Source organism: Myotis daubentonii, chromosome 3, assembly GCF_963259705.1.
Source record: "Myotis daubentonii chromosome 3, mMyoDau2.1, whole genome shotgun sequence".
NCBI lineage: Eukaryota > Metazoa > Chordata > Mammalia > Chiroptera > Vespertilionidae > Myotis > Myotis daubentonii.
Window position 1 is genome coordinate 208,253,507 of NC_081842.1, and position 26,986 is coordinate 208,280,492.

Sequence of the window (26,986 nt, forward strand, 5' to 3'; positions counted from 1 at the left end):
TGTGCCTTGGTTGTGGGCACATCCCCAGTGGGAGGTGTGCAGGAGGCAGCTGATCAATGTTTCTCTCTCCTTGATGTTTCTCTCTCCCTTCCTCTCTGTAAAAAAATCAATAAAAAATATTAAAAAAAAAAAAAAAAAAGGATCCAACCTGAGATGAGCTGGTGCTGTTCTGGGCTCTCCCTGGCCCTGAGCACCCCAGGTCCCGGAAATGCATCTCAGAAGGAAGAGGAAGAATCCACCTGGTTTCCTAAGAGGGCGATGGGAAGGCGCAGTTCTCTAAGCTAAGCACCTTACATCCTCTTCTCGCTGACACCCCATTACTCTACAGATGAGGAAGCAGGCTCTGTGAGAACCACTCCCAAGGCCACTCACTCAGCCAGAAGCGGCAGAGGCCTGGCTCCGGAGGGGAAGCCACAGGAGGCCTGCATCCCCGAGCCGCCCTCCCATGAATCCCTGGGGGAGCTTGTTTAAAATGCAGGCTGTAACCCTGACTGGTTTGGCTCACTGGCCAGCGGACTGAAGGGTCCCAGGTTCAATTCCAGATTGTGGGCTTGATCCCCAGTAGGGGGCATGCAGGAAGCAACCAATCAATGATTCTCTCATCATTGATGCTTCTATCTCTCTCTCCCACTCCCTTCCTCTCTGAAATCAATAAAAAATGTATTTTTTTTTTTTAAATAGTTGGGTGAACTAACAGGCGCTCGAGGGGTGCTCAGGACAGCCGGCTCCATGCTGACACCACCTCACCCTGACATCGTCCTCAGGTGCCCGGTGAGTCAGCCCGACGTGGATTCTCATCTCTGGGAAGTCCCCCACCAGGGAGAGGAAGATGAGAACATGGATCAGCTCTTGAGCGAAAACACAGCGGGCAGCAGGGCAGGGCAGTCAAGGAGCTGTGGGCTGGGGGCCAGGAGACCCCACACGAGATCCCTTGTCACTCCTTTGCTCCGTGACCTCTATAGGGACCAGAATGTGCCACCCCAAGATATGCCACATGGGCATAAGAATGAGTTCGAGCCGAAGGCAACTGAGAATTGACAGACACGCAAGGGTTCTCTGTTCTCCCCTTGTCGCCTAAAAGGGCCTGTTTCTCTCTGAAGAAGCCGCCCACACCCCTGTCCCTGCCCTCGTACCTGGGAGAGGAGAACAGCTCTTATCTTCAAAGATAGGGCGTCAACACCAAGGTGAATTTGCATAAACAGACTTTACTGATATAGCCCTTATCTTCCACTGGTTTCCTCCTATATTGCCTAGTCATTTCTCCCAATTGATAGTCCCTTGAGGTCTAAACCCTCTATCCTTTGCTAAGAACGTAGATAAGCCTGAGTCTGACCCCTTCTGTGAGTTTCACTTCTTGACTGTGAACTCCCGGGCACGTAGATATTAGTCAATGTCTCCTGCCTTTTCTCCTGTTATTGTGTCTTTTGTCAGTTCAGTTCCCAGGCCCTCATGCACCACACCTAAAAGCGTGGAGGGAAAGGTTTTCCGCAGCAACCCTGGCCCGCAATTCCCCGCTAACACCCAAGAGCCCAGGAGAAACAATTCATGTTCTATGGAAAGAAAAGTAAAGCGAGATGCGCAGCAGGTGGCCTGGCCAGCGTGGTTTGGTCGGTAGGAGCGCCATCCCATACACCCAGAGGCCCCAGGTCGGACTCCCGGTCAGGGCGCACGCCTAGGTTTCAGGTGCGTGTGGGAGGCAACCAGTCAAGGTTTCTCACATCCATGTTTGTTTTCTCTCTCTTCCTCCCTCTCTCTCCCTCCCTCTCTCTCTTTGTCTCTCTCTCTCTCTCTTTCTCAATCTCCCTTCCCCTCTCTCTAAAAATCAATAAAAATGTCCTCGGGTGAGGATTAGAAAAAGAAAAGATAAGTATATTCCCCTTGACTCTCTGGGGAAAATGAGCCACAGGAAAGGCCTGTGAGAGAAGCGCTCTAACATAGCGGCCAGGAGTGTGGCTCAGGGTCCCGCACACAAGGGCTTCCCGCTCTGGGCTCTCCTGACTCCTGGGGGTAGGATCTTGGGAACAAGTTATTGAACCTCTCTGAGCCCAGTTTCTTTACTACAACACCGGGTTCTAATACCGCCTTCACCAGGTGTTGTGAGAGATGAAGGGCAGCGTAGCAGCCTGCCTGGCATGTAGAGACCAGCCCGCAGATCCTGGGGCAGCTGTCGGGACTGTCTGGTTGTTAAATGAATGTTATCAGCCTTGCCAGCATCACTGTGTTTTCTTCCTTCCCCGGAGGGCTCGCCCTCACCCATGCCAGCAGGCCACGGGGAAGGGGCCCTGCCTCAGCTGCCTCGACTGTGGCCTGCAGGGCTGGGGGCAGCCCGTGGATGCCATTAACTAGTTACTCTCCCCTCCGGAGATAGGAGGCAGCCTGCCAAGGTCTGCACTGAAACCTTGCCTAGGGGCGGCCACATTGATTCAGCACACTTTCCTGGGCAAAGAGGTGGGCTCTGGGGTTGGTACCCTTTTGCGCTGCTGTGGTTCCCGGGGCAAACTCCTTGACTTCTCTGTGCCCCAGTCTCTTCACACACAGGACGGGGAGTTCATAGTACTTCCCTCACGGGTTACTACGAGGATCAGTGAGACCATGTGAGGACGCTATCCACATTGGGACCTGCTCCAGGAGTCAGGCACCAGGCCAAGCAGTGCGGGTCAAAAAGGAGCCCCAGTCCCCATCCCCAGGATGTCTCCGTTCCCATGAGAAGCTCTAACGCTGCTAGAGGGAACCAGTTCAGGCTGGGGAGACGGCCCTGAACTTCAGGGCCTGCGAACCCGGTTCAGGTCCTGGCACCGCTAACGTGCGTGTGACCTTAATTAAGCAAGATGCCTTTCTGTCTCTCACTTTCCCACTCTGTACCATGGGATGAGCTGAGGCTATAGTGGGTCATGGATAAAAAAACACTTGGAAAAGCATACACTATTTTGGAGGACTGGGGTGTTCTGCATAGGAAGAAAGTCTGCAAGCTGGAACGCGTTTGAACTTCGACTGGATGCTCGACAGGACAGCACCCCTGTCTTAGATAAAGTGATCCTCGCAGAAGATAATAGCAGGTTCGAGGTTTACAGCCAGCTCGTTTCTTTGAAACCTGAGTAATCTCGGCGTCCAGCAGCTGGCTCACTTGGGTTTAGAAAAGCAATTGGGCAACATGCCGGTGTTTTCAGTCAGCTGTTTAGAGCGGATGACTCACAGAGTTGTAGACACGGCAACGAAACAGTTTTAGAGTCTCTAAATCGGGGCTTCTCAGACTTGATAAATGAGTTGTTGGCCAACTCCCAGGCCCTGTCATTCTGAAAATGATGGATTGGTGAGTTTGAGAGGTGACGTTTCTCCCATGCGATTCATCTCGCTTTCTCCCCAGCTCCTGGCTGGAATAGGAATGGGACGGCTGGGAAGGTCAGTGCAGAGGAATGAACACAATGGCCGGGAATCTTCCAGAAAGGATAAGGTCAAAGGAGAGGCGGGCAGTAGTTCAAGCAGTAAAGGCAGCTTCTAACCAGGAACGACTGAAATAGAGGAAAGGAGACCTCATGTGGAACTGGCCTCAATTCCCGATACAGCAGGGACCCGGGGCGAGGGGTGGGGGGGGGCGGCAGGGGGGAGGGCGGGAGGTGGGTTTAGGGCCACGGAGCAGGCAAGGGGTCTGTGGATGGAAAATGACTGAGAGGATGCATCAGGGGTCAGAGGGGATTCTGGCTAAACCAACTCAACAGGATTCCTGTGGAAGGCAGGCCAGGTGACCAGGCCTCTCGGAGGGTGGGGGTGAAGAATTTGATCAGATATCGATGGTGATGAGATATACAGGGTGGGGGTTCAGGCTAAACCAACAGGACAGGATTCCTGCTCTTGAGGACAAGGCCTGGTCAAACATAGGTCTGAGAGGAGCCTGACTAAAGTTTGGTCAAGGAAAGAGTCTTTGTCAGTCCCCCCACTTGTTCGAGGAAAGAAGGGACATTGTTTCCTCTGAACAATTTAAGTCCATTTCTCATTTGGTCACCTTTTGCTCAGGAAGGATCAGCTAGACTGCGCGTTGAGACTTGGTTGTAGCGTAGCGGCCAGTCAGTTAAAGGGAGAGTATCTATAAAAAGAAAAGAAAAACAGAAATTAGTAGCTGGAAACCCAGAGGGCAGACCTCCGAGCAGCTTTCTAGCTGCTGAGAGCTGTGAGCATCTTTAGGTGATGGAGGGAGGACAGCCGCGGCGATCCAACACGTCTCCAGCTTTGCAGTTTCAAGGTCATTGTCAATGGCTTCGGGTGTTGCACTGAACTCTCTGAGTGGCCCACACGACAGGCATGAAGGTTGCTCATTCATGGAATTTTGTGGAGATTTCTCTGAAGTTTACATCAAATCGTCCAGCTCCTGTTTGCTGAACGGCTGGAAAAGGGCGGTTTGAATGCTCAGGGAGGCCAAAGGTCAGGAAGGCAGGAGAATAAAGAGAAACATGAATTTGGAGACTTGTAGCCAGACATTGGGGACCCCGCTGGGTGTACTATAGTTTTCCATTGAAACACAAAATTGCTGTCTGCAGTCCTCTCCTTTTTTGATCTGCCTGGCGGGTGTGGCTCAGTGGTGGAGTGTCAACCTGTGACCCAGAACATCATGGTTCAATTCCTGGTCGGGCACACGCCCGGGTTTCAGGCTTGATCCCCAGTGGGTGGCATGCAGGAGACCACTGACCTATGATTCTCTCCCATCACTGATGTTTCTCTCTTTCTCCCTCTCCCTTCCTCTCTCTGAAATCAATAAAAACATACTTTTAGAAAAGATAACAAAAGTAAAGCTACTCTTGCTTTCAAAATAAGTCTCTAATCTGAATAGGCTATTTAAAGGCAGCACGAGTGGTAACTGGCCTCTGCAGGCTAATCTTCGTCTAGAATCCGCTCCATCACGAAGAATTCTGCCCTGTGGCTGATTGCAAATGTTTTCAGAGAAGAATCAGAGTAAAAAAACATAAATCAGATGAAAATGGCTGTGGTTAAACATCTGATGAAAGTTCATTTGACCACCTCCCCCCCAAAAATGTGGCTATTTCTGCAACACCCAACATTTAAAAATAATAACTGGAAATATGACTGATAACATCAAATCATAACATGCCATGAACAGCAAGGACATGGATCCATTTCTAGAAATTCACAGTTTCTGAGATAACATTTTGCACATACGAATATAACCCAGGGAAGGTTAAATATCTCTTAGTTAACAATGCTGTCCATGCAACCTAACATGTCAAATAAACCAAATTATTTGCAACAGCCTTCGTTTGGGGGTGGGGTTCTCTGAGAAATCTCAAGGTCAGTTCAAGAACAAGAAGGTTTCACTCAGGGCTTGGCTTTAGGACGTCTAGATTGTCAACAATGTAAAAAACCTTAGACCTTTGCAACAGCCAAGGACACGGTAAAGATTAATATACTGTGCAAGAGATCGTTCTGATAAGACAAGATCTTGGTCCCTAGGCTGGTAATCTCCTGTTAACCGCAGATAAATAATCCAAGAAAACGTGGTTGTTTTAGCAGAGAGAAAACCACATGCTGGTTTTGCATCAGTGTGCTTTTGATATCAAAGGTAAGTTTTAAAAGAACGTATAAATAAATCTATTCAATCTTGGCCAGTTTGACCGCACAAGTAGCTGCCAGATGTCTTCAGATCCATCTGAATGGATGAATATCCAGTCTGTTTCCAATGCGCCTTTTTCCTTTTCAGCCTCAGTAGCTTTAGGGGGTCCCTGAGGCCCTTCAGAGCCCCAGAGGGGGGAAAGGGATTTGAATATTCAAGTGCCCAAGGGGCTGGAGAGGGCAGGGAAAAGGTCTAACAGAGGTGGACAGAGGGATGGAGAAGGTCCTCTCAAAGGAGTCAAGGGAACTAAAGCGGTAAGAAGGGGAGATGGGAAGGAAAGTTCTCCGAAGAGCCAGTTTGGGGACATCTCAAGTTTCCCAAAGAGGCCATGGGGATTCCGTATTATCCTTGGGAAAGTCATGCCGCCTAGAAAGGAAGCAGACAGAGTCGGCGAAGCAGATAGTCATCAGGGGTTGGAGAAGGGAGTTTCCAGGGCACAGAGAGCTCCTCTCTTCTTAATTAGCGTGCCTGTACCTTGTCCACAGAAGCACTTGAGACTCTAACCAGACTGGCCTCATACAAACACAGATGCCTCAGGCTCTACCCTAGCTTCTAGAGCAGCGGTCGCCAACCTTTCAGACCTCATGGACCACCGGTTGGCGACCGCTGCTCTAGAGCAGTGATGGCGAGCCTATGGCACGCGTGTCCGAGGTGACACGGGAACTCATTTTTTTGGTTGATTTTCTTTGTTAAATGGCATTCAAATATATAAAATAAATATCAAAAATAGAAGTCTTTGTTTTACTATGGTTGCCAATATCAAAAAATTTCTATATGTGACACGGCACCAGAGTTAAGTTAGGGTTTTTCAAAATGCTGACAGGCCGAGCTCAAAAGGTTCGCCATCACTGTTCTAGAGTCTACTCAGTCCTCACCTCGCTGCAGGCTCAGAGGCCTGCCCCTCAGTGGCCCCTGAGCTATGGGTCAGGAGTGAAGACAAAGGCGTCCAAGGCACACACCTAGGGCCCTGGGTGGGAGGTCCAGGGACCCAGCGATGAACTGGATTCTACCTGGGTCTCGCGCATGCAACTGTTAAAGAAAACCACAGCTGGCCCTGGCCGTGTAGCTCAGTTGGTTGGGCGTTGCCCCTGCACTGAAAGGTTGAGGGTTCAATTTCTGGTCGGGACATAATTGCAGGCGGGGGGGCTTGCCAAAGGCAGCCAGCCCTGTTCCACTCTCACATCGATGTTTCTCTCTCTCCTGCTCCCTCCGCTCTCTCTCTAAAAATCAATTTTAAAAAATTTTTTAAAAAAAAACCCCCACAGAACTGGACATTAGCTTAATGAAGAAAAGCAGATTTTTAAAAAATATATATTTTATTGATTTTTTTACAGAGTGGAAGGGAGAGGGATAGAGAGCCAGAAACATTGATGAGAGAGAAACATCGATCAGCTGCCTCCTGCATGCCCCCCACTGGGGATGTGCCCACAACCAAGGTAAATGCCCTTGACCGGAATCAAACCCGGGACCCTTGAGTCCGCAGGCCAACGCTCTATCCACTGAGCCAAACCAGTTCTGGCAGAAAAGCAGATTTTTAACCAAGAATGATTGCAACAGGAGGTAGAGACCTCAGTCTGGGATGGGGCTTATTCCCAAATACAGCAGGGACAAGGGGGCATTTATAGCCAGGAAGCAGGCTGGGGGTCAGTGGATGGAAAATTACTAAGAGGAAGCGTCATGGGTTCAGGGGGGTTCATGCTCACTAACTGCACAGGATTCCTGCTGCAGGCAGGCCAGGTGCAGACTCCACCTGGGATGGTGAGGATGAGGAATTTGATCAGATATCCAGGGTGGGGGATTCTCCGGAAACTGGCTGAACAAGATTCTTGCTCTGGAGGACAAGACCCAAGGAGGGCCCAGTCAAAAAAAAACAAAAAAAGAGCTCAAAGGCCCTGGAAGTTTGGTCAAGGACATTTTGTCAGTTACAAGGGCTGTGCTTGGTTTAAAAGGCAGACAGCTGAGTAACATATTTTAAGAAAATGCCCTATCATATAATATTAAAAATGTTCTAAATACATTTTTAATTAAAAGAGGAAGTTACAAAATGTGCACATGCTAGGTGGATGAGGGTGGTGATGTATAATTTTGTATTTATCAGGAGGACACACCTCTTATACTCCCCCCACCCCCGCCCCTGGGTGCACCGTCTCAAATATAGAAACGTGTGAAATGAGGGCCATGACCACAGGTTGGCTTAGTCCCTGTGGACATCATTGGGTTGTACCAGTAGATATCCTATATAATAAAAGCCCAGCGACTGAAACAGCAAAAAAAACAGAATGACCAGAGACCAGTAGGACCATGGCCCCGCACCCCAGCCGGCCCTGCCCCCCAGCAGGGACCCCCACCCCAATCAGGGCTGTGGCCAGCCTGCAAATCGCCCGCGGCCCCTCACCCCAGCAGGCCCCACCCCACAGCGGGGACCCCCACCCCGATCTGGGGCCCCCATCAGGGCAGGCCAGCCGCCCCCCCCTTGCACTGGGACTCTATCCTATATAATAAAAGGGTAATATACAAATAATATACAAATTGACCCTAATGGCAGAATAACCAGAATGACCACTTGACCAGTCACTATGAGGTGCACTGACCACCTTTTGGATCCTTTCCCAGGCCAGCAGGCTCCAATCGCCTGATGACGAACTGGGGGTGGGTGGTGGGGGATGCGGGCAGTGCCAGGCCAAGGCCCCCACCCCACTGGTTGCCCCACACACAGAGGGTGACCCGCAGCAGGTGCGGGCCCGGTGAATGGGTGGGAACGGCAGATATCTTGGTCCCTTCCCCCGACCATCAGGCTCTGATCACCCGATGGTGAACGGGAACCAGGGGTGGGTGGCAGTGGGGGACAGGGCTGGCTGCAGGCAGCTGGAGAAGATGGCCCTGATTGCAGGCCAGGCCTAGGGACCATACCCGTGCATGAATTTCATGCACCGGGCCTCTATTATGGGTATAAGTAAGCTTTGCTAACCTTTTGAGATGCATATAGCCTCCCAATGTCCCCACACCTGACAGCTGTCTGCAACGCCCACAGAGCTTGTTTACAAATACAGATTTCCGGCCCTGGCCTGGTTGCTCAGTGGATTGGAGTGCTGGCCAGTATACCAAAAGGTTGTGGCTTCAATTCCCAGTCAGGGCACATACCTAGGTTGTGGGTTTCATCTTTAGTCAGGGCAAGTACTGGAGGCAACTGATCAATGTTTCTCTCCCACATCAATGTTTCTCTCTCTCTCTCTCTCTCTCTCTCTCTCTCTCTCTCTCTCTCTCTCTCAAAAATCAATAGAAACATATCCTCACGTAAGGATTAAAAACAAACAGACTCCTGGTCCCCAGAGCAGAGGTTCCTATTGGGCGTGGGGATGTGTGTTTAACAGCAGGTAGTTCCAAAGCAGCCCACCTACCTGGCAGGCCCTCGGGGACCTTTGGGGTGTATCAGGTTCCACCTGTGCAGAGCTCTCCCCTTCCCCTGGGACTAAATTCCTAACCCTTTCGGTCCCAGTGGAGAATGCCGGTGACACTGGGAAGTTGTGCTCTTTGAGCTGGGGTCCTGAGGTCCCCCTGTATTGGCAGATGGGGCCTGAGATGTGTGATCTGGTCCTTTCTGTGCAGCACATCCGGTCCTCTGTGCTCGCTGTGATGGAGATGGAGTACCACGGTCCAGACAGACCCCAGGAGAATCTGTGGGGGAGCCTGGCCCTCAGCGTCCACCCACCACCATCCTGGTTGGACAGTAGCCTCCTGGTTCAACTCGAAACTCCTTTATCAGACATCCCATCCTCAGCATTCTGGAGTGCTGTCTACTGTGTCTGTCTCCCTCCCTAGACTGAGCTTGTTGAGGAAGAAATTTATACTTTGTGGTGATTGTTCAATCTCCGTATCCCCAGGACCCAGCCAGGTGCTCCATCGATGTGTGTTGAAGGACTGATGGTGGGTGTGTCAGTGAATGAATGACGGGTACTATCTGGGAGCCCGGAGAGGAATGATGACCTCTGCTGGGGAAGACGTCACTTGGAACAGGTGTCACCTGGAGGTAGCATTTGAGCCTGGCCTTGGTGGATAGGAGGGATTTAGCTAGCACGGGGGGGGGGGGGGGGGGGCGGCGAGTAGTTGGATGGGCATTCCAGGCTCAGGGCACCGCGAGGCCTCTGAACGGGCTGTGGCACCTGCTTGCCCTGGACTCGGTTTGAGTCTCCCCACAGGTGCTGCTGCTCCCTCCTGAGAGCTCGCCAATGCTCCCCAAATAGGACCACTACCACCCCAGTGTCACCCCTGGCCACATCCAGTGTGGTAAGTGCTTCACAGGCAGCCTGGGAAGAGTGGGAAAAGAGGGGTCACCTTCTGTCCTGGACACTGACCTTGGCCCTCAGGGCTTATGTTTAGGGCCAACCATTTGGAGCCAAAACCCTTGGGCTTTAGTTTCGTGGTTCTCTCCCAGGGCAGGTACCATTTATTGTGTGCCTACCGTGTGCCAGCCACTATAATGGGTCATTTGTGTGCACAGTATCATCAAATATTTCCAACAACCTAGGGAGGGAGGTGTTATTAGCCCATTTGATAGCTGAGGAGGTTTCTAGGAGGTGATAGGGTTGTTGAGGTTCCTTGGGGGGGAGGGGGGCTCTTGCTATCTGGGTGATGTGTGAGTGGGATGGTCTCTCTGGCTAAGCAGACGTGAGCACTCTAGTTTCCTTCCCAGGCTGGTATGAGTCCCGGGAACAAGTGCCAGAAGCAGATCTGCAAGGTGACCAGAGCTGTCCTTGTGTCTGCAGCAGCATCTGGGCACATGCAATGGCTGGAAGCTCATTTTCAGGAGCAAGACATGGAGCATGTCCACACCCCCTTTTGGATAATAGGGCACTGAGTTGTCTCCCCTGGTCCCCTGAGGATGCTGCCTAGCACGGCAGTCTAATGGGGTGCCCATCCCTTCATCCAGCACAAACCCAGACCAGGGAGACATCCATGACTGGGAGGCCAAAGGGTGAGCCCAGCGCTTGTCCAGACCACCCCACCACAAAAGTCAAAATGCCATGGCCCCTGTATTGCCTGCTCAGCTCCTCAGTTCCTGTTCCCAGGAGGGTCTGTGAAGTCTTTGAGGGCAGGGACTACTCATTTGTGCATTCAATCACTCAGTCTCTCAACAAACACAGGTTGAGCACCTGCTATGTGGCAAGCATGCTGTTGGGCCCTGGGGAGCCTTGTATCAACCATGGTTTGGTCGGAGCAGCAGAACTACTAGGGGATGCCTATGTATAAAATAAGGGATTTTTTTTTTTTTTTTACGGAGATTTTACTTCCCAGGATTGTGGGAGCCAGTAAAGCAATCTGTATGAAGCTATTTCTTTCTTTCTTTCTTTTTTAAAAATATATTTTTACTAGAGGCCCAGTGCAGGAAATTCGTGCATGGGTAGAGGCCCTAGCAGCTGCCGGCTGCCAGCCAAGGCCTCCCTTCCCCCGACTGCCAGCCATCACGTGGCTTTCATCATTTCCGCAGGAGCTGTTCACAGCCCTGAGGGTGGATCCAGGGCAATGAGCCTGGAGGACCTCAGTGGGGTCCCCTCCACTGAAGAGGAAGCACAGAGCCCCAGCCAGACTCCCAGGAGGCAGTGAGAGCAGAGAAGGAAGGGAGCTGGTTCCCAGGTGGAATCAGGGGGTGCTCCTGGGAAGCCCCAATGTGGCTGAGTCCCTGAGCCACTCCAGGTTCCATTTTCTCTCTGTGTGGGCTGGAGTTGAAGACAGTGGTTTGGAACCAGCATCTGATGTCTGTGTGCTGTGTGACTTCGGGAAAGTCTCCTAACCTCTCTGAGCCTCAATGTCCTGGCAGGTAAAAGAAGGTTCTCCATGGACCCTTCCAGCTCAAACCCACGTCAGCTTGTAATGTCGCTTTCATAACCTCACAGCCTCCCTCGTCCACAGATGCCTGCGGGCACGTGTCTGAATCCTGAATCTCTGAGCTAGGATGCCCCAGGGAGAAGGGCCTGTTTACAGCCCCTTCCTGCAGAACTTACCAGCAAGACACTACCTTGCCTGCCACCTGGCCCTGAGGGAAGGGAGAAGCCTGGGCTGAGTCTCTCCATCATCCAGAATACTGCGATTGAAGAGAAATGGCATTAAGAGTGAAGCTCCCCATCGCCCCCACATACCTGTTTAAAAATGGATTCAGGATAGAGCATCAGCCTGCGAACTGAAAGGTCCCAGGTTCGATTCTGGTCAAGGGCACATGCCCGGGTTGTGGGCTCAATCCCCAGTAGGGGACTTGCAGGAGGTAGCCAATCCATGATTCTCTCTCATCATGGATGTTTCTATCTCTCTCTCCCTCTCCCTTTCTTCTCTGAAATCGGTTTTTTTAAAAAAAATTTCTTAAAATGGATTCAGGAAATGGCTTTGATCAAAAAAAAATTTTATGAGCAAATTGGATACTTGAGCCCCATTTTCTGTATGATGTTGTCAAATATAGACATGAGACTATATCACACTTTTCTGAAACACCAGTTACATTTTAGGGTAATCAAGAAATCAAATTTTATTTAGAAAATGTTGAACATTGGCGCTTTTTAAATATAGATCCCATTTATCATGTGGCTATTTGGAGGTTTGTCGGTGGAAAGAAGCCAAAGGTCTTTTCTTGGGCGGGACTCTCCTTTGTTTTAAAATATGTCCTTTCTTCCTGCTGTCTCAGTATTCATTTACAAATACTAGATGAGTTGGGGCTCTCAATGGCCTTACTTGGTAAAAATAAACCCCATAGCTGAACCCTATGTAAGAAAACGTTCTGCTCTGTGAAATCCCAGCATCTTAGCATCTCTGTGTCAGCATCAAGGTGGCTTCGGGCTTTCCAATTTACATCGCAAGAAACATTACGGTTTCTTTTTTTAAAAAAAGACAATGTTAGAGCCCGGCCAGTGTGGCTCAGTTGGTTGAGCGTCGGTTGGTCGGTGCACCGAAAGGTGGCTGGTTGGGGCACATGCCCAGGCTCGATCTCTGGTCGGGGTGTGTGCAGGAGGCAGCCTATTGCTTCTCTCTCACATCAATGTAGCTGGAATTTGAACATGGCCCTCTCTGACCTGGAAGCCCAGGCTGGCATAACTGTCAATCACCTTCTCTCCACCCCCTCAAGGAAAAATGAGACCCAATGCTTAGCTCCAGGGGACCCTCAAGATTTGAGGAGATGAACCCCAAAGAAGGCTTGACACTCATCTCAGAAAACCTTCTACTTACTGATGCTCACCTTCTGTCTCTGAGAGAATGTGGTTAACTTTGAGCTTAGTGGCCCAGTGGCAGCGAGAGAGACACAGGCAATCCCCGCAGCAGAGGGATATGCCTGTGTGGCGTGTATTAGTCTTCAGGAGAAATGCTATTTAATATACACATGGCAGATTTATGGAGTCAATTTAGCTTCTCCTTGAGTACAATTCTCTAGAGGGAGGCAGAAACCGGAAATGCATCCCAGGAAAGTGTTCCTCCTGGAGACGGGCCCTATCTTCAGAGGCGAGGACGACTGGCCTGGCGTTAGGAGTGAGCCAGGAACCTTGACTTGGTCAGGTCCTATGACCAGTCGCTCTCTGGGGATGAGGGTGAGGAGAGGCTACGGGCTCCTCCAAGCCCAGTGGACCATCAGGAAAGAACCAGGAGCCAGACCTGGGAGCCCTCTCAGCGGCCCAGCAGCACCAGTGAGTCCCATGTGGCAGGAGAAGGGGGCAGAAGCCATGGTCTGGCGGCGCTCACTGCGGGTCACTAGGTGCAGAGGAAGTTGGGGAAGTATTGGTAACCAGGGTTGTAGCTCTTCAGGTTTCTCTTCAGGCAGTAGGCGAGCTTCCGGTCGCAGGAGCAGAGCTTCATCTGGCAGGGGGGGCCCAGCTCTGCAAACAGGACGCCAAATGCGGAATGAGGAAGATGCCCTCTACGAACATCGACTCCCAGGCTTGCTTCAGTCAGGACTTGCTTCTGGACCAGGGGTGGGCAAACTTTTTGACTCGAGGGCCACAATAGGTTCTTAAACTGGACCGGAGGGCCGGAACAAAAGCATGGATGGAGTGTTTGTGTGAACTAATATAAATTCAAAGTAAACATCATTACATAAAAGGGTACGGTCTTTTTTTTTTTAGTTTTATTCATTTCAAACTGGCCGGATCTGGCCCGCGGGCCATAGTTTGCTCACGGCTGTTCTAGACTGAGCAGACCCCCCTCTGCTTCCTGCTCTGATGGAGCGCTCAGTCTGATGAGGGAGGCACAGCGTCTATCCCGGGGGATGCATCATCTGATGGAAAAGGCCCAGCTGTCCGGGGTGAGGTTTCAGCCTAGGGAGACACAACTCCTGCCCTCCGGGAGCCCCGGTCTCATCAAGGACACACATCCCCTCAGTCTGATTGCGGAGACAGCTCCTGCCCTGGAGGAACCCCAGTTCTCATAGCGACACCATCTCCAGACTTAGCTTTGAACTCAGAGGGACCTGAACTTGGATCCCAACTCTAGCGGTACGAACTGGCAAGCCTTTGTGTTTCAGTTTCCTCCTCTGTAAAATGGAGAGACTAAACCTACTCACAGGGTATTTTCAGGGAGCAAGTAAAGGGAAGTATGCAAACATTTGGCACCTACTGAATACTCAATCTAAGACATCAGATACAGCTGCAATATTCTTGCCCCTCTTCTTCCCAGTTCTCTCCCCCTCCCCCAAGATATAGGCTGGCTGACCTCTAGGGGCAGCTGAACTCAGGGCCAGCAGAGACCCAGGCTCCTCCAGTGGCCTGAATGGGAAGCCCAGCCTTACCACAGGTGACCAGGCCCCGTGAGACACTGTATTGGTAGGACTGTGTCCGGATGTTGCAGCCTTTCTCCTCCAGCAGCCCATAGCAGTGGTCATGTATCCAACAGCACCTGTCAATGCAACACACTTAGATCCTGAGTGGAAGGGGCATGCCATTTAAGCGGAGGCCACTTCGGTGGGTGTGGTCTGGCAGAGAAAGAATCTAATAAGAATATGCCCTTCTTCTAGGGCTGCCCGCCATTGGCTAGCAGCTCACTGACCTGTTTTTTCTTCCTAAGCTCATGGTGAGATTACAGTTCCCAATCTCCCTTGCAGGCACAAGTAGTCACATGACTAGGTTCCAGCCAGAGGAATGTGAGCAGAAGTGATGTACACTCCTTTCAGACCTCCCCTTAAAAACCTCACACGCCATCCTCCACTTTCTTTCTTTCTCCACCTCAGCTGAATGAAGGTGATGCAGCCTAGGACTCTGAGGCCACCGGGGATAGCAGAGCCACAAGATGGAAGGGACCTGGGTCCCAAAATCAACCTGTTTGATTGAACTGTTACAAGCTCAAAAAATAAACTTCCAGTATGCTAGGGGTAGCAGGTTTCATTAAATTTTTTTACTTACAAAAAAGTCGTTCCCATTTATCCTACATCCAGTTTCTTCTATTAGTAACATCTTATATTAATATGATACATGTGTTAGAAGTAACAAACCAATGTTAACTAATTACTAAATACTAATATATAATTATTGATTCATTAATTGTAAAAAGTTCACAGCTTTTTCAGATCTCCTTAGTTTTTACGTAAGGTCCTTTTATGTTCCAGAATCCCCACGGGGACCCCACATGACATTGAGTCGTCATGTCTCTGTAGGCTCCTCTTGACCCAGGGCAGTTTCTCACTCTCTCCTTGTTTTCGGTGACCTTGACAGTGTTGAGGATACTGCTCAAGTATTTTGCAGGATGACCTACTATTGGGTTTCTCTGACATTTGTCTCATGTTATGTGTTTCTTTTTTTTTTTTTTTTTTGCTCTAATTGTCCTAGCTTTGGCCATTGGGAGCTCTTTCGGTCGGTTCCTGTGCTCTTTGGCATTTCCATCAATGTGGCGTCTATTTGGGGTTTTTCTTGTTTGAGCACTTCCTTACCTTCTGGTTTATAAGAAGCTCCAGGCTCATCCTGTATATTTCCCGCACTAGTCCTAGCATCAGCCATTTCTCTAAGGAGCCTTGGTTCCTGGGAGAGTGATATTAGAAACCAGACCTGGACACTAGGTGTTGCTTATTGCTACTGAGAGGTTGTTTCTTGTAGGTCCTCTCAGCTGATAGAATATATATATATATATATATATATATATATATATATATATATATATATATATATATTAGATGTATATGTGTGTGTGTGTCTATATTAACCCCATGTATATACACATGTATACATATTTCTATATATAACCATCTGCATCTGTATTAAGCTAAACTAGAGTTCATATTGATGTCTCCAACTCTAATCCACCACCATGTAGGTCATTCTAGCTTCCTGTCCTTGCTTGTCTGCAAACTCCCCATCCAGCAGCGAGGAACTCAGCTCCAACCATCTACCATCCATGCCCTGAATTGCCTCACCCCATCGTACATGTCTAGCAGTCTCAGAATTGTTAACCCAGCAGGTGGCATTTTCCGAAGAATAATCTCTCCCCTCCCCCCTGTTCTGGAACTTCTACACTTGCCAATCAAGATGTGAGAACTAGGTCCCCTCCCTCTTAAAGCCATTATGACTGCCTCAGCCAAAAAGAAGGACCAGCGTGAAATTCCCGAGGCTTAGTCATAAAAATGCTATACTCTTTTGTCTTGCAGTCTTGGGACACTCACTCTTAGAACCCAGAGGTCACCGTGCTGTGAGGGAGTCCAAACAATCTTGGAGAGGCCTGGGTGGGAGGAACTGAGGCTCCCAGCCCCAGCCCAGCCCCATCTGAGCTCCCAGCCAGCAGACAGCGACCACGTGCCAGCTATCGGAGTGCACCATCTGGATGATGCCTCATCCAGCCTCAGTCAAGGTGTCCAAGCTGAAGCTGGGTGGCACAGAGACAAGCCACCCCACCAAGCCCTGCCCAAATGGCAGATTTTTAACAAATCAATGGTCATCGTCGCTTTAAGCCACTACACTTTAGGATGGTTGTTACGTAGCAACAGACCATCCTAAACATTAGGCCACTGAGATTTGGAGAGTTACTAGATGTAGCGTGGGCAAGTCAGCTAGCCTCTCTGATACTCAGCTTTCTTATCTATAAAATGGTGCTTCAATTCCAGAAGTGACATGGGACTAGAGGAGGTCATGTGGGTGCAGAGCCTGGAGCATGAAGGGCAGTCATGATAATCAGCTCACCAATCAGTGACATCCTTGGGGGTCCCTCGACCGCCCCAGCCACAGTAACAGCCGTAGAAGCCATAGTTCATCAGGGCGTTCTTCCCCGTCACCTTCTCAATCATGGACTTCAGTTCTAGCAGGCCGCCTGACACAGCGGGCACACCTGAAAGACAGCCCCGGTTTCCCAGCATGCTCTTGCCTCTCTCCCACCCCGGGGCTTAGAGCAGCCCAGGCGTCTCTTTCTCCTCCTCCCCATCAGTGGGAGAGGGACAAGGAAGGTGAGGGCAAGAAGCATAGAGAAGTGGTTACATGGCTGGACTTGGGGAATGAGCAAGCCTGGGTCCAAAACATGCTCCCCTGCTGACTCACAGTATGACTCTGCATAGGCCACTTATCTCTCGGATCTCGTGTTCCTTGGTTCCCTAAAATGAATGCCTGCCTCTGGGAGTTGTCATGAGGGTTACACTAAGGTAAAGGATGTAAATTTCCAGCACAGTGGCAGATACATACTCAGGGGCCAAGAAACATTAGGTATAAGTCATACGGTATAGCCTAATATGCTAAGTGTCAGGTTGTCTGGTCGGCCATTTAATCAATCAAAATGTAATATGTTAATGATATGCTAAGGCTGCTCAACCAGTCACTATAATGTGCACTGACCACCAAGGGGCAGACACTTCGACCTGTAGGTTAGCTTGCTGCTGGGGTCTGGCCAATCCGGACTGAGTGAGATGAGCCGGACACACCCTGGAGCCCTTCTGCAGTCCCTCCCCGGCTGGCCAACCTCCCGTGTCCTTCCCCGGCCCTGATCGTGCACTAGTGGGGTCCCTCGGCCTGGCCTGCACCCTCTCACAATCTGGGCTGAGGGAACACACACACACACACACACACACACACACACACACCAAGTGCATGAATTTCGTGCACCAGGCCTCTAGTTAAGAACGTAAGAATCTTCAAGCAGGGTGGGCCCCTTGGAGCTCTCTGAAGCCAGCTCCCTCATCGTGCAGATTGGGAAACTGAGGCCTAGAGGGAAAAGGTGGCTTGTGCAGGGGTACACAGTGAGCCGGAGGCTCGAGGCCTCGCGCTCCTCCAGCAGTCTCCAGGGATTCAGAGACATCAAAAAGCAGGCAGTCTGTCAGGGGCTGAGGAGAAGCTCAAGACAGAACCCTGACTCCATGCTATGCAGAGGTGGCAGCAGGTGGGCTGCACACAAAACCTGGACAGGCCTGAGCAGAGGATGGCCAGGAATCCTGAGGTGGGAGGTGCTTGTTTTTTACTTTGTTGTGTTTTATCTCAATTTATTTTATTTTGTTTTGCATCAAATAAGCAAACAAAAAAATCTGCCTCCTGTATTTACAAACCACGTAGTCTCCCTAGAGCACAACCCTAACTCATTACATGCTAGATCAGCGGTTCTCAACCTGTGGGTCGCGACCCCTTTGGCGGTCGAATGACTCTTTCACAGGGGTCGCCTAAGACCATCCTGCATATCAGATATTTACATTACGGTTCATAACAGTAGCAACATTACAGTTATGAAGTAGCAACGAAACAATTTTATGGTTGGGTCACAACATGAGGAACTGTATTTAAAGGGCCAGAAGGTTGAGAACCACTGTGCTAGATCCTGCCACAGACCTGCTATCACGAATGAGAAAACAGAGTCTGGGAGAGGCAAAGGCTTCTGCTAATGTCTACACAAGTACATGCAGAGCCCAGATACAAAGTTAACTCTCTACAGTCTCAGGGTCTCCTAGCCACTACCCTGTTGTTCCTAGAGGGTAGAAGGTCACAAGACCAAAGGTCAGGGGGCCAGCACTTACTGCAAGCCAGGAACCAAGCCAGTGTGAGGATCCCCTTCATCTCTGAAGTTCTAGAAAAGAAAACACATCCCATGACATACTTACCAGGAGATATCCCCACAGCCCATTCAAACCCTGCCCCAGGCTTCCCACCAAGCCCTACCCTCTCACACTGGTCAATACACGGGCAACCCAGTGAGAAAAGATGAGGCAAACACCTCAAGGAGTTGATCTAAAGGGCCTCTAAGGGCGGAGGGGCATATTGTCCCCAACAGAGACAGGGGAGAACTGTCCCACCACAAATGCACCTGACCACAAATGCCCCCACTCAATTGCCCCTTCTGCAGAAAATGGCTAAAAGTAACCAGAAGAAGAGGTGGGATTCTTATGGATGGAGATTTGATGGCACAAGTCAGGGGCAGGAATTGGCACACCCAGACAGGGCCCTGGGTGGAGGATGTCAGGATTTGGCAGGGAGAAAAGCAGCCCCTAGCAAGGGAGAAGCTGGTGCAGGGCCGGGAGGGCACAGGGACACCGATGGCTTTAAGTCCTGGCGTCCTTTCATCTGGTGGTGCTGAGGGCCTGTTCAAGGATGTCTTCTGTGCTGGTGATTTGAAGACAGAAGCTGGGAGGGCTCTCCCCTCTCCCAGCACTGCGGACAGTGCCCAGCCCAAAGCAGGGGCTCAGGAATGAAGCAAGAGCACCCCTTATGTGATGTGGCTCTCAGGCCTCCTCAGGGCTTTTGTGGGTCCCAAGCACTTTTGTCTTCATAGTCCCCTTCCTCAAAAAAAGGTCCTTTTTTAAAATTATTTTTTACAACCGAGTTGCTATAAAAATAAATACAATCCATGCTGGATTCCTTATTATTATTATTATTATTCATTTATTTTCCTTCAATATCAAAAGAATTTAACATTGAAACATTGTCTTGGGCCCAAGCACTGGGCCTGCCATAAGTTGGCACTGGGCCTGCCATAAGTTGGCACTGGGCCTGCCATAAGTTGACGCTGGGGGCTCAGGAGAGCTCCGAAGGGTAGGTATCACTGTTGGCCTTTTGCCAATGGAGAAGTACAGGCTCTGAGAGCTCAAGGCACTGCCAGAAGTAACACAGACTAGTGTGCCCCTCGATGTGCTGCACAGCCTCCCTCCCCAGAGGAAGGGCTCTCCTTTGAGTCATGGAGCCCAGAGGCCCCAGCTTTCCTCCCCCCAGACACAGGAGTCCTGGCCTAGAGTCCAAAGAGATCACACGCAGAAGGCAGAGGAAATTCCATGTGCCTTTAGCCAATGTCTGATTCTAACTGGGCCTCTGGCAGAAGGTCCTTGACCGACGGTTGCCTGCTTTCCTTCCCTGTGTGGATCCCAACCCCTTGTTCATCTGCAGCTGCCCAGCTGGCTAGTAGTCGGCCACGGTTTCCCCTTCGGTGCCCTGCTGTCCCTGAGTCCTGAATTCAGTGGTCTTTTCGGCCAGTGCTGTGCCCCAAGCCCTTTCCCTTCCCAAGGCCTGACTCCAAGCGCACCATCTCCAACTCCCAGGGCTCCTGGCTCCTGGGATGCCCGCTCCCTGCCATCCTTTGTCCAGCAGTTCCTCTGAGTTCCAAGAACGTTCCCAAGGGTTCTGTCCACCCATTGCCGCTGCCTTGAGGGCTCTAAATAGCCAAGGCCATGGTTCTAGACCCTATCCTTCCACAGCCATCTTTCTCCGCTGCTTCCTGGAGCTGTGACCGGAGGAAGAGGGCAACTACCATGTACTGGGCACCTACAATGTGCCAGGCACTGTCTCAACCCGCCAATGGCCCTGGCAAGTGACAACTGTTAGGCCTGCTGGCACAGTGCCTGTCCCTTCAACAGCCATTTGTTGAAGGAAAGAATGCCAGTTGTTGGTTTTTACAGACCAGGATACCCAGGCTCAGGAAGGGGAAGTGAGTTGCCCAAGGATTCAGCTCAGGAATAGGATGCAACTCCTCTACTCACTGGACCCCCTGCCTCTGGGCAGCCCCTGTGTGGGAGCCACGCTGTTCCCTTCCTACACCTTATGATGCTTTGTCATCTTGGGGGCCTTGCTGGGCTGGGAAGAGACAGCCCCTCCCAGGACTAGCTCATTCCTCGAGATAGTCAGAGGCTGCTCAGTGAGCACACCTTTCACTCATACGCAAGCCAACCAATCATAAACCTCCTTGCCCAACCACCTTTATTTAACACTCATGCTCCCAGCCGATATTTCCTCTGCCCTAAATCACCGGAGGGCCAGGAAGGACTGTTAAGAGTCCCTTGAAATTATTCAAGATAGTCGATCCTAAATTGTCCTTTCTTGTAAATAACACAATAGACTCTGGACCATGTTTTCGCTCATCTTGCCTCCTGGTCGACCCAGTGCTGCCCGAGCGGCCCTGCATGTTGTGGCGTGTTCCCTTCTCTTGGGAACTGTGAGTAGCAAGCTATCTTTTAAATGGCGCATCTCCTGATCTAAATGGTGTGTCTCCCAGCACATTTTAGAACACCTTTGACCCGGGCTGTGGGTGTGAGCACAAGGCCCCAGGCAAAGGGCCCTGAAAGAGAAGCTGCACAAAGAATGTGCTGGGCTGCATATCTGGCGCTTCGGCCAGACGGGGCACGCTGTCCTAGAACACATAGATAGGAAGGTACTGACATCAGGCCAGGCCTTGAGATATGGTCTCATGGCCCCTTCCCAGCACCCAGGCCTTCTTTCTCAGAAGGCCTGGAAGTCTCATTCCAAATTTGGGAGACAAAGGACTGGAAAAAGTATAAATAAAGAGAGTTTCCTCCATATTGGGGGCCCAGAATTTGAAAGAGACATTTTTCTTTGGGCCTCCACAGAATTTAATAATAAAATGTAACTCTTATAGTCTGCACTGCAGTTCAGCCTCTGCTTCGGCAGGGTGCTGTAACTGTAGTCACTGGCCAGCTCAATAAATCCTCGCTTGCTGTTTAAGACCTAATTGGAGTCGGTGGTCTGCTGGGGTCCGACCTCAGCAGGTTCAGGGGTCCCCAAAGGTGTGGACGGAGTCAGCGAAGAAGGAAGGACACGGAGGCAGCGTTCAGTTGATCAGCATAGTTGGGTTCCTCAGCCAGGTTCTGTTGATCAGCATAGAGAGGTTCTCCTGCCAGGTTCTATCCAGGTTCCCTCGCTAGGTTCTCAGCCAGGTTCTGTGTCCATGTTCTCTTGCTAGGTTCTCCAGCCAGATTCGGTTGCCAGGTTCTGTCTAGGTTCTCCAACCAAGTTCTGTACAGGATCTTTTGCTATGTTCTCTCCAGCAAAGCTCTTCTGTCTCTAGGTTCTGTGTAGGTTCTGTGTCTAGGTTCTGTGTCCTGTTGTCTTGTTACAACTGTATTTATACCAGTTGATTCCAATCCTATCAATCTCTATTCCAAAGGTTAGGCATTTCTTATCTCCATTCCAGGGAGTAAAGATTATGTAGCTTAAGCATGATTGTTCGTAGTTAAAGTGATTAATTACCCACCTGGCACTTAGTTAAGGGGTTTTAAACTTCAGGGGAAAATCCCTACCTGGGGAAACAACCTTTCTCAGAGAGGTGACCTTGGTTAAAACATATAGCACTAAGGGGAGCAAACATATTAAGAACAGTATGCCATGTATGCCAGGTCCCTTGAAACAGCAAGGATGGACTGGCTCCGGGCAAATTCCCCCTTTTTTATTTTTTAAAAGCAGGCATTAAAAAGAAAAACCCCAAATGCTCTCTTGTATCCATTTTAAGAGTAGGATTGGTGCTTTTCGCTATTACCTGAGTCCTGATCTATCACCCCAGGGAGAGCTTGCCAATCCTGCACTTTCCCGGGGTGGAAAGGCTGCAGTGGGGTTAAGGATAAGGCTCCTTGGGCCTACCTCCTCCCATGCCTTTACATTTACCTTTCCTTCCTCAGAAAAGCATGGACATACTTCTTGTATAAAACATTCTGTCTGACTGGGAGTAACCTTAATTCCTCTGCTAGCAAGCATATGTGTTAAAAGATCAATACAGAGTCTTATTTCTTTAGACTCAGTATGGCACATCTTCTCAATCTAAGTTCTGTACTATCCACCTTCTTACCCTACTTATCCTCTATAAGGGGGTCTGCAGCACCCTGGTGGAGTCCTATCCGTCCCGAGTGTGGGGGTTCTCAATGGGGTGGGGGAGGAGGCTTTACCTAGGGGAATCCTGTTCCAGGGGTTCCCAAAGGTGTGGATGGAGTCGGCGAAGACTATCCACCCTCTTCCTACGGTGGAGTCCTATCCATCCCAAGAGTGGGGCTTACCTAGGGGGATGGGGGGCTTACCTAGGGGTCCAACCCCAACAGGTCCAGGGGTCCCCAAAGGTGTGGACAGAGTCAGCGAAGAAGGAATGACATGGAGACAGCGTTCAGTTGATCAGCAGCCTAGCCAGGATCTTTAGCCAAGCTCTGGTCTGGATCTCCAGCGAAGTTCTGGTTTTTATTGTCTTGTTACATCCGTATTTATACCAGTTGATTTTAATCCTGTCAATTTCTATTGCAAAGGTTAGGGCATTTCTTATCTCCATTCCAGGGAGTAAAAATTATGTAGCTTAAGTGTGATTGTTTGTAGTTAAAGTGATTAACTACCCACCTGGCACTTAGTTAAGGAGTTTTATCCCCTCCCTGACTTCAGGGAAAAATCCCAACCTTTCTCTGAGAGGTGACCTTGGTTAAAACACACAGCACTAAGGGGAGCAAACATATTAAGAACAGTATGCTATATACGCCAGGTCCCTTGAAACATATGCTGTGCAGATGTTTCTTCCCTGCAGTGACTGTGTCAAGCAGCAAGGATGGACCGGCTTCCGGCAGTGGTCTTATTCTCGCGAATGTTGGTCCACAACAAGAAGGTGGCAGAGAAGTCAACGATTTGAAATATGAAGAAGCAAAAAGCACCCAACCAGAAAAGCAAAATGAAAAAAGAATCCAAAAATACGAAGATAGTGTAAGGAGCCCTTGGGACAGCTTCAAGTGTACCAACATCCGAATTATAGGGGTGCCAGAAGAAGAGAGAGAGCAAGATCTTGAAAACCTATTTGAAGAAATAATGACAGAAAACTTCCCCTACCTGGTGATAGAAATAGACTTACAAGTCCAGGAAGCGCAGAGAACCCCAAACAAAAGGAATCCAAAGAGGACCACACCAAGACACATCATAATTAAAATGCCAAGAGCAAAAGACAAAGAGAGAATCTTAAAAGCAGCAAGAGAAAGAAACTCAGTTACCTACAAGGGAGTACCCATACGAATGTCAGCTGATTTTTCAACAGAAACTTTGCAGGCCAGAAGGGAGTGGCAAGAAATATTCAAAGTGATGAATGCCAAGAACCTACAACCAAGATTACTATATCCAGCAAAGCTATCATTCAGAATTGATGGTCAGATAAAGAGCTTCACAGATAAGAAAAAGCTAAAGGAGTTCACCAACACCAAACCAGTATTATATGAAATGCTGAAGGGTATCCTTTAAGAAGAGGAAGAAGAAGAAAAAGGTAAAGATACAAATTATGAACACGAAATACACATCTATCAACAAGAGAATCTGAAAATCAAGTGAATAATCTGATGAACAGAATGAACCGGTGATTATAATAGAATCAGGGGCATAGAAAGGGAGTGGACTGGCTATTCTTGGGGGGGAAAGGGTGAGGAGGATTCGGGAAGAGACTGGACAAAAATCGTGCACCTATGGATGAGGACAGTGCGTGGGGAGTGAGGGAGGAGGGTGGGGTGGGAACTGGGTGGAGGGGAGTTATGGGGGGAAAAAAGAGGAACAAATGTAATAATCGGAACAATAAAGATTTAATTAATAAAATTAAAAAAAAAAAAAGAAGGTGGCAGAGGCACTGAACCAGCCGCCTGGGGTGGGGAAAGGCGGGGAAGATGGCCCTCAAGGAAGCCCAAAGCAGGCCCCAGGAGGAGGATGTGGGGTTGGCTATTTTTATCAAGTAACCACAGCAGGGAATGAGTGAGCCAGGAGGTAATGTTGGAGTGGAGCAGCGGCCGCGGTAATGAGAGGTGGAGAGAGTGGAGTCAGGCAGCCTGACGGAGCATGGCAACGTGGGGGCTGGGGTGTGGCCGGGTCACTGCACAGGCAGGCCCTCCAGGTCCACAGGCAGCTGCCCCCGCCCCCCCCCCAGCTCCCAGGACCCCGTCCATCGTGTCTTCCCCAGGAAAGGACGACAGCACCAGCCCCCCTGTCTGGAAGGATACCTGAGACCTCCTTACAGTCCATGGAGAAGCAGCGGAGGGACAGACACCCCTCTCACAGCCCTCTCCGTGCCCGACCCCTCCACCCGCAGGTAAGGCACCCCCAGAATGAGATTCCTCACCAGTGAGACCTTCTCTCTGTCCTCTGGTCAGGCCTGGAGGAGAGGCAAGGGTTGGGCCCGCCTGGTTTTAAGGGCCTCCCCGCCTGCCTCCCACCCCTGCCAGCTCCAGGAGGAAGCCTTACGTCTCCCCTAAGACCCCTGGGGGTTTTTCCTCCCTGTACTCAGAAACAGTTATTTCCTGAAGCACATCACGGGGCCTGGGTGGCTTCAGGAGGGATATTGAGTTCTGTCTCGCCGGGGCCACCCACGGTCCGGGGCCCTTCTCCATCAAGGCCCGGGGATCTGGAATCCCCCTCTGGGCCTGCCCCCCATCCCCGCCCCCAGGCCATGCCAGGTCTCTGTCAAGGCCTCCAGCCCACGCTCCTGCTCAAATTTCATTCGGTCTCTCTGGGCCTCATCCCAGGGACAGCCAGGACAGCGGGTGGCACCCCCTCTGACTGCCCTGTTCTCTGCCTGTTGCTCCCCATCTGCCAACCCCAACTCTCTGTCCTGTTTGGGAACCTGTGAAAGCCCCGCTCTGGAGTCGCAGTAAAATGTTGCCAAGCACGGCTGACACCTCTTTTTTGCACCTGACTCTCTACCAAATTGCCACATTTCTTCGCTCTGAGAAGGAGAAACCACCGCCTTGCAGTGAGAGAAATGCCAGCTGGAGTCTCCCAGTCAGCAGCGGTGTGACGCCTGGAAAGTCGCCGCACTTGTCTGTTTGTTCCTGGGTCTATGACGGGGTGGGCAAACTTTTTGACTCGAGGGCCACAATGGGTTCTTAAACTGGACCGGAGGGCCGGAACAAAAGCATGGAGGGAGTGTTTGTGTGAACTAATATAAATTCAAAGTAAACATCATTACCTAAAAGGGTACGGTCTTTTTTTTTTTAGTTTTATTCATTTCAAACGGGCCGGATCCAGCCTGCGGGCCTTAGTTTGCCCACGGCTGGTCTATGACAATAATGACCGCCTGAGGGGCTCAGGGAGAGGTAAGGCCAAGTGGGGAGGGATGCAGCTCAGGAGTTCAAACCACAGGCTCTCCTGGGTTCACCTCGCAGCTCTGAGTCCTGGGTTCAAATCCTGGCTTCCCCACTCAGCTATTTCACCTCAGGGCTGATGGTCGTTCTCTCACCTCAGAGAGTGATTGGGATTAAATGACCTAATGCATTTGTAACAGAGAAGTGGCCAAAATGTTAACAAATACACAGCCTCCTAGAGTGTTCTCACAAGGACATGGGTAGCTGTCATTATTCTCCATCCTCCACTTCTGTTGATCCTGTTCCCCATCCTGACCCCCACATACACACACTGAGAAGACCCGGGTGTGCCCGCCCTCCTGTCCCCAAAGCCCCTCCTTTGGGCCCATATGAACCCGTCTCTTCCTAGGACCTACCCCCCACCAAGTACCCTGTGAATTCAATTTAACACAAAAAGTACCCACTGGGAGTCTGCTGTGTGCCAGGCACTGCTGGGGACCCACTGTGAACAGGGCTGCCTTTCTGGTTGGGGGACATGGAGAGAGCGTACAGGCATCAGTCACGTAAATAAATACACAACATGTCCCTGAGCAGTAGCTGCTGTGGGGAAACTCCTCCTTCGGTGTGTTTATTTCTCTTTCCCTCCAGTCCCCTCCTCTGCTGCTGGCACACAGTAGCTCCCACCCCAACCCAGACGAAAGCAGCCAAAAAAAGGGAAACACCCCTTACCTCTGCTGACCTCTCTCCAGTTTCTGTTTCCTGCAAAAGCCCAGTTTCTGGACAGAGAAGCCTCCACTTACTCATCGCCCGCTCCCTTCTGAACCCTTTGCTGCCTGGTTCCAGCTGCGTCCCCCAGCCGGCTCTTAGGGATCCCCCAAAGCCTGGGGTTGCCCAAGCCTGGACTTCACCCCTCAGTCTCTCGGGCACTCCATCCTGCTGACCATCTCCTCTCGTCTCAAAACTCTCCCTCTGAATTCCAAGGGGCCGCCCTGTCATCTGTGTTCCTGCTACTCAGCTCCCCTCTCTGTCGGCCCCCAAATGCTGGTGTTTTCAAGGAAGTCTGCACCCCCCCGCCTTCATCTCTCCTGGGGTGAGCTCATATGAGGTCAGGGATTTGGGTCTTATTTCCCTGCAGATTCCAGGAG

At 50.5% G+C, this 26,986-nt stretch overlaps 2 protein-coding genes across 2 annotated transcripts in view; one reads left to right on the top strand and one right to left on the bottom strand.

The window, feature by feature from the left end:
* Positions 1-5,278: 5,278 nt before the first annotated feature.
* PLA2G2A (phospholipase A2 group IIA) overlaps positions 5,279-26,986 on the top strand; it is a 65,084-nt gene continuing 43,376 nt past the window's right edge. Inside the window, exon 1 of the mRNA XM_059690975.1 lies at positions 5,279-5,288. The gene's annotated coding sequence lies outside the window, so the exon portion shown is untranslated. The remainder of the gene's footprint in view (positions 5,289-26,986) is intronic.
* PLA2G5 (phospholipase A2 group V) lies at positions 12,129-26,910 on the bottom strand. The gene is made up of 5 exons (XM_059686129.1): positions 26,571-26,910; positions 18,561-18,610; positions 16,753-16,897; positions 14,379-14,485; positions 12,129-13,470 (listed from the first exon to the last, which is right to left on the bottom strand). The coding sequence occupies exons 2-5, from the start codon at positions 18,598-18,600 to the stop codon at positions 13,346-13,348; spliced, it is 417 nt and encodes a 138-aa protein (XP_059542112.1). The 5' UTR covers positions 18,601-18,610; positions 26,571-26,910; the 3' UTR covers positions 12,129-13,345.

Excerpts from the sequence above, each read along its gene's own strand:
- PLA2G5 (XM_059686129.1), bottom strand. The coding sequence starts at position 18,600 with ATGAAGGGGATCCTCACACTGGCTTGGTTCCTGGCTTGCA. Across the intron at positions 16,898-18,560 it reads GGCTTGGTTCCTGGCTTGCA|GTGTGCCCGCTGTGTCAGGC; the intron begins GTAAGTGCTGGC and ends GCTGTCTTTCAG. Across the intron at positions 13,471-14,378 it reads ACGGGGCCTGGTCACCTGTG|AGCTGGGCCCCCCCTGCCAG; the intron begins GTAAGGCTGGGC and ends TCCTGTTTGCAG.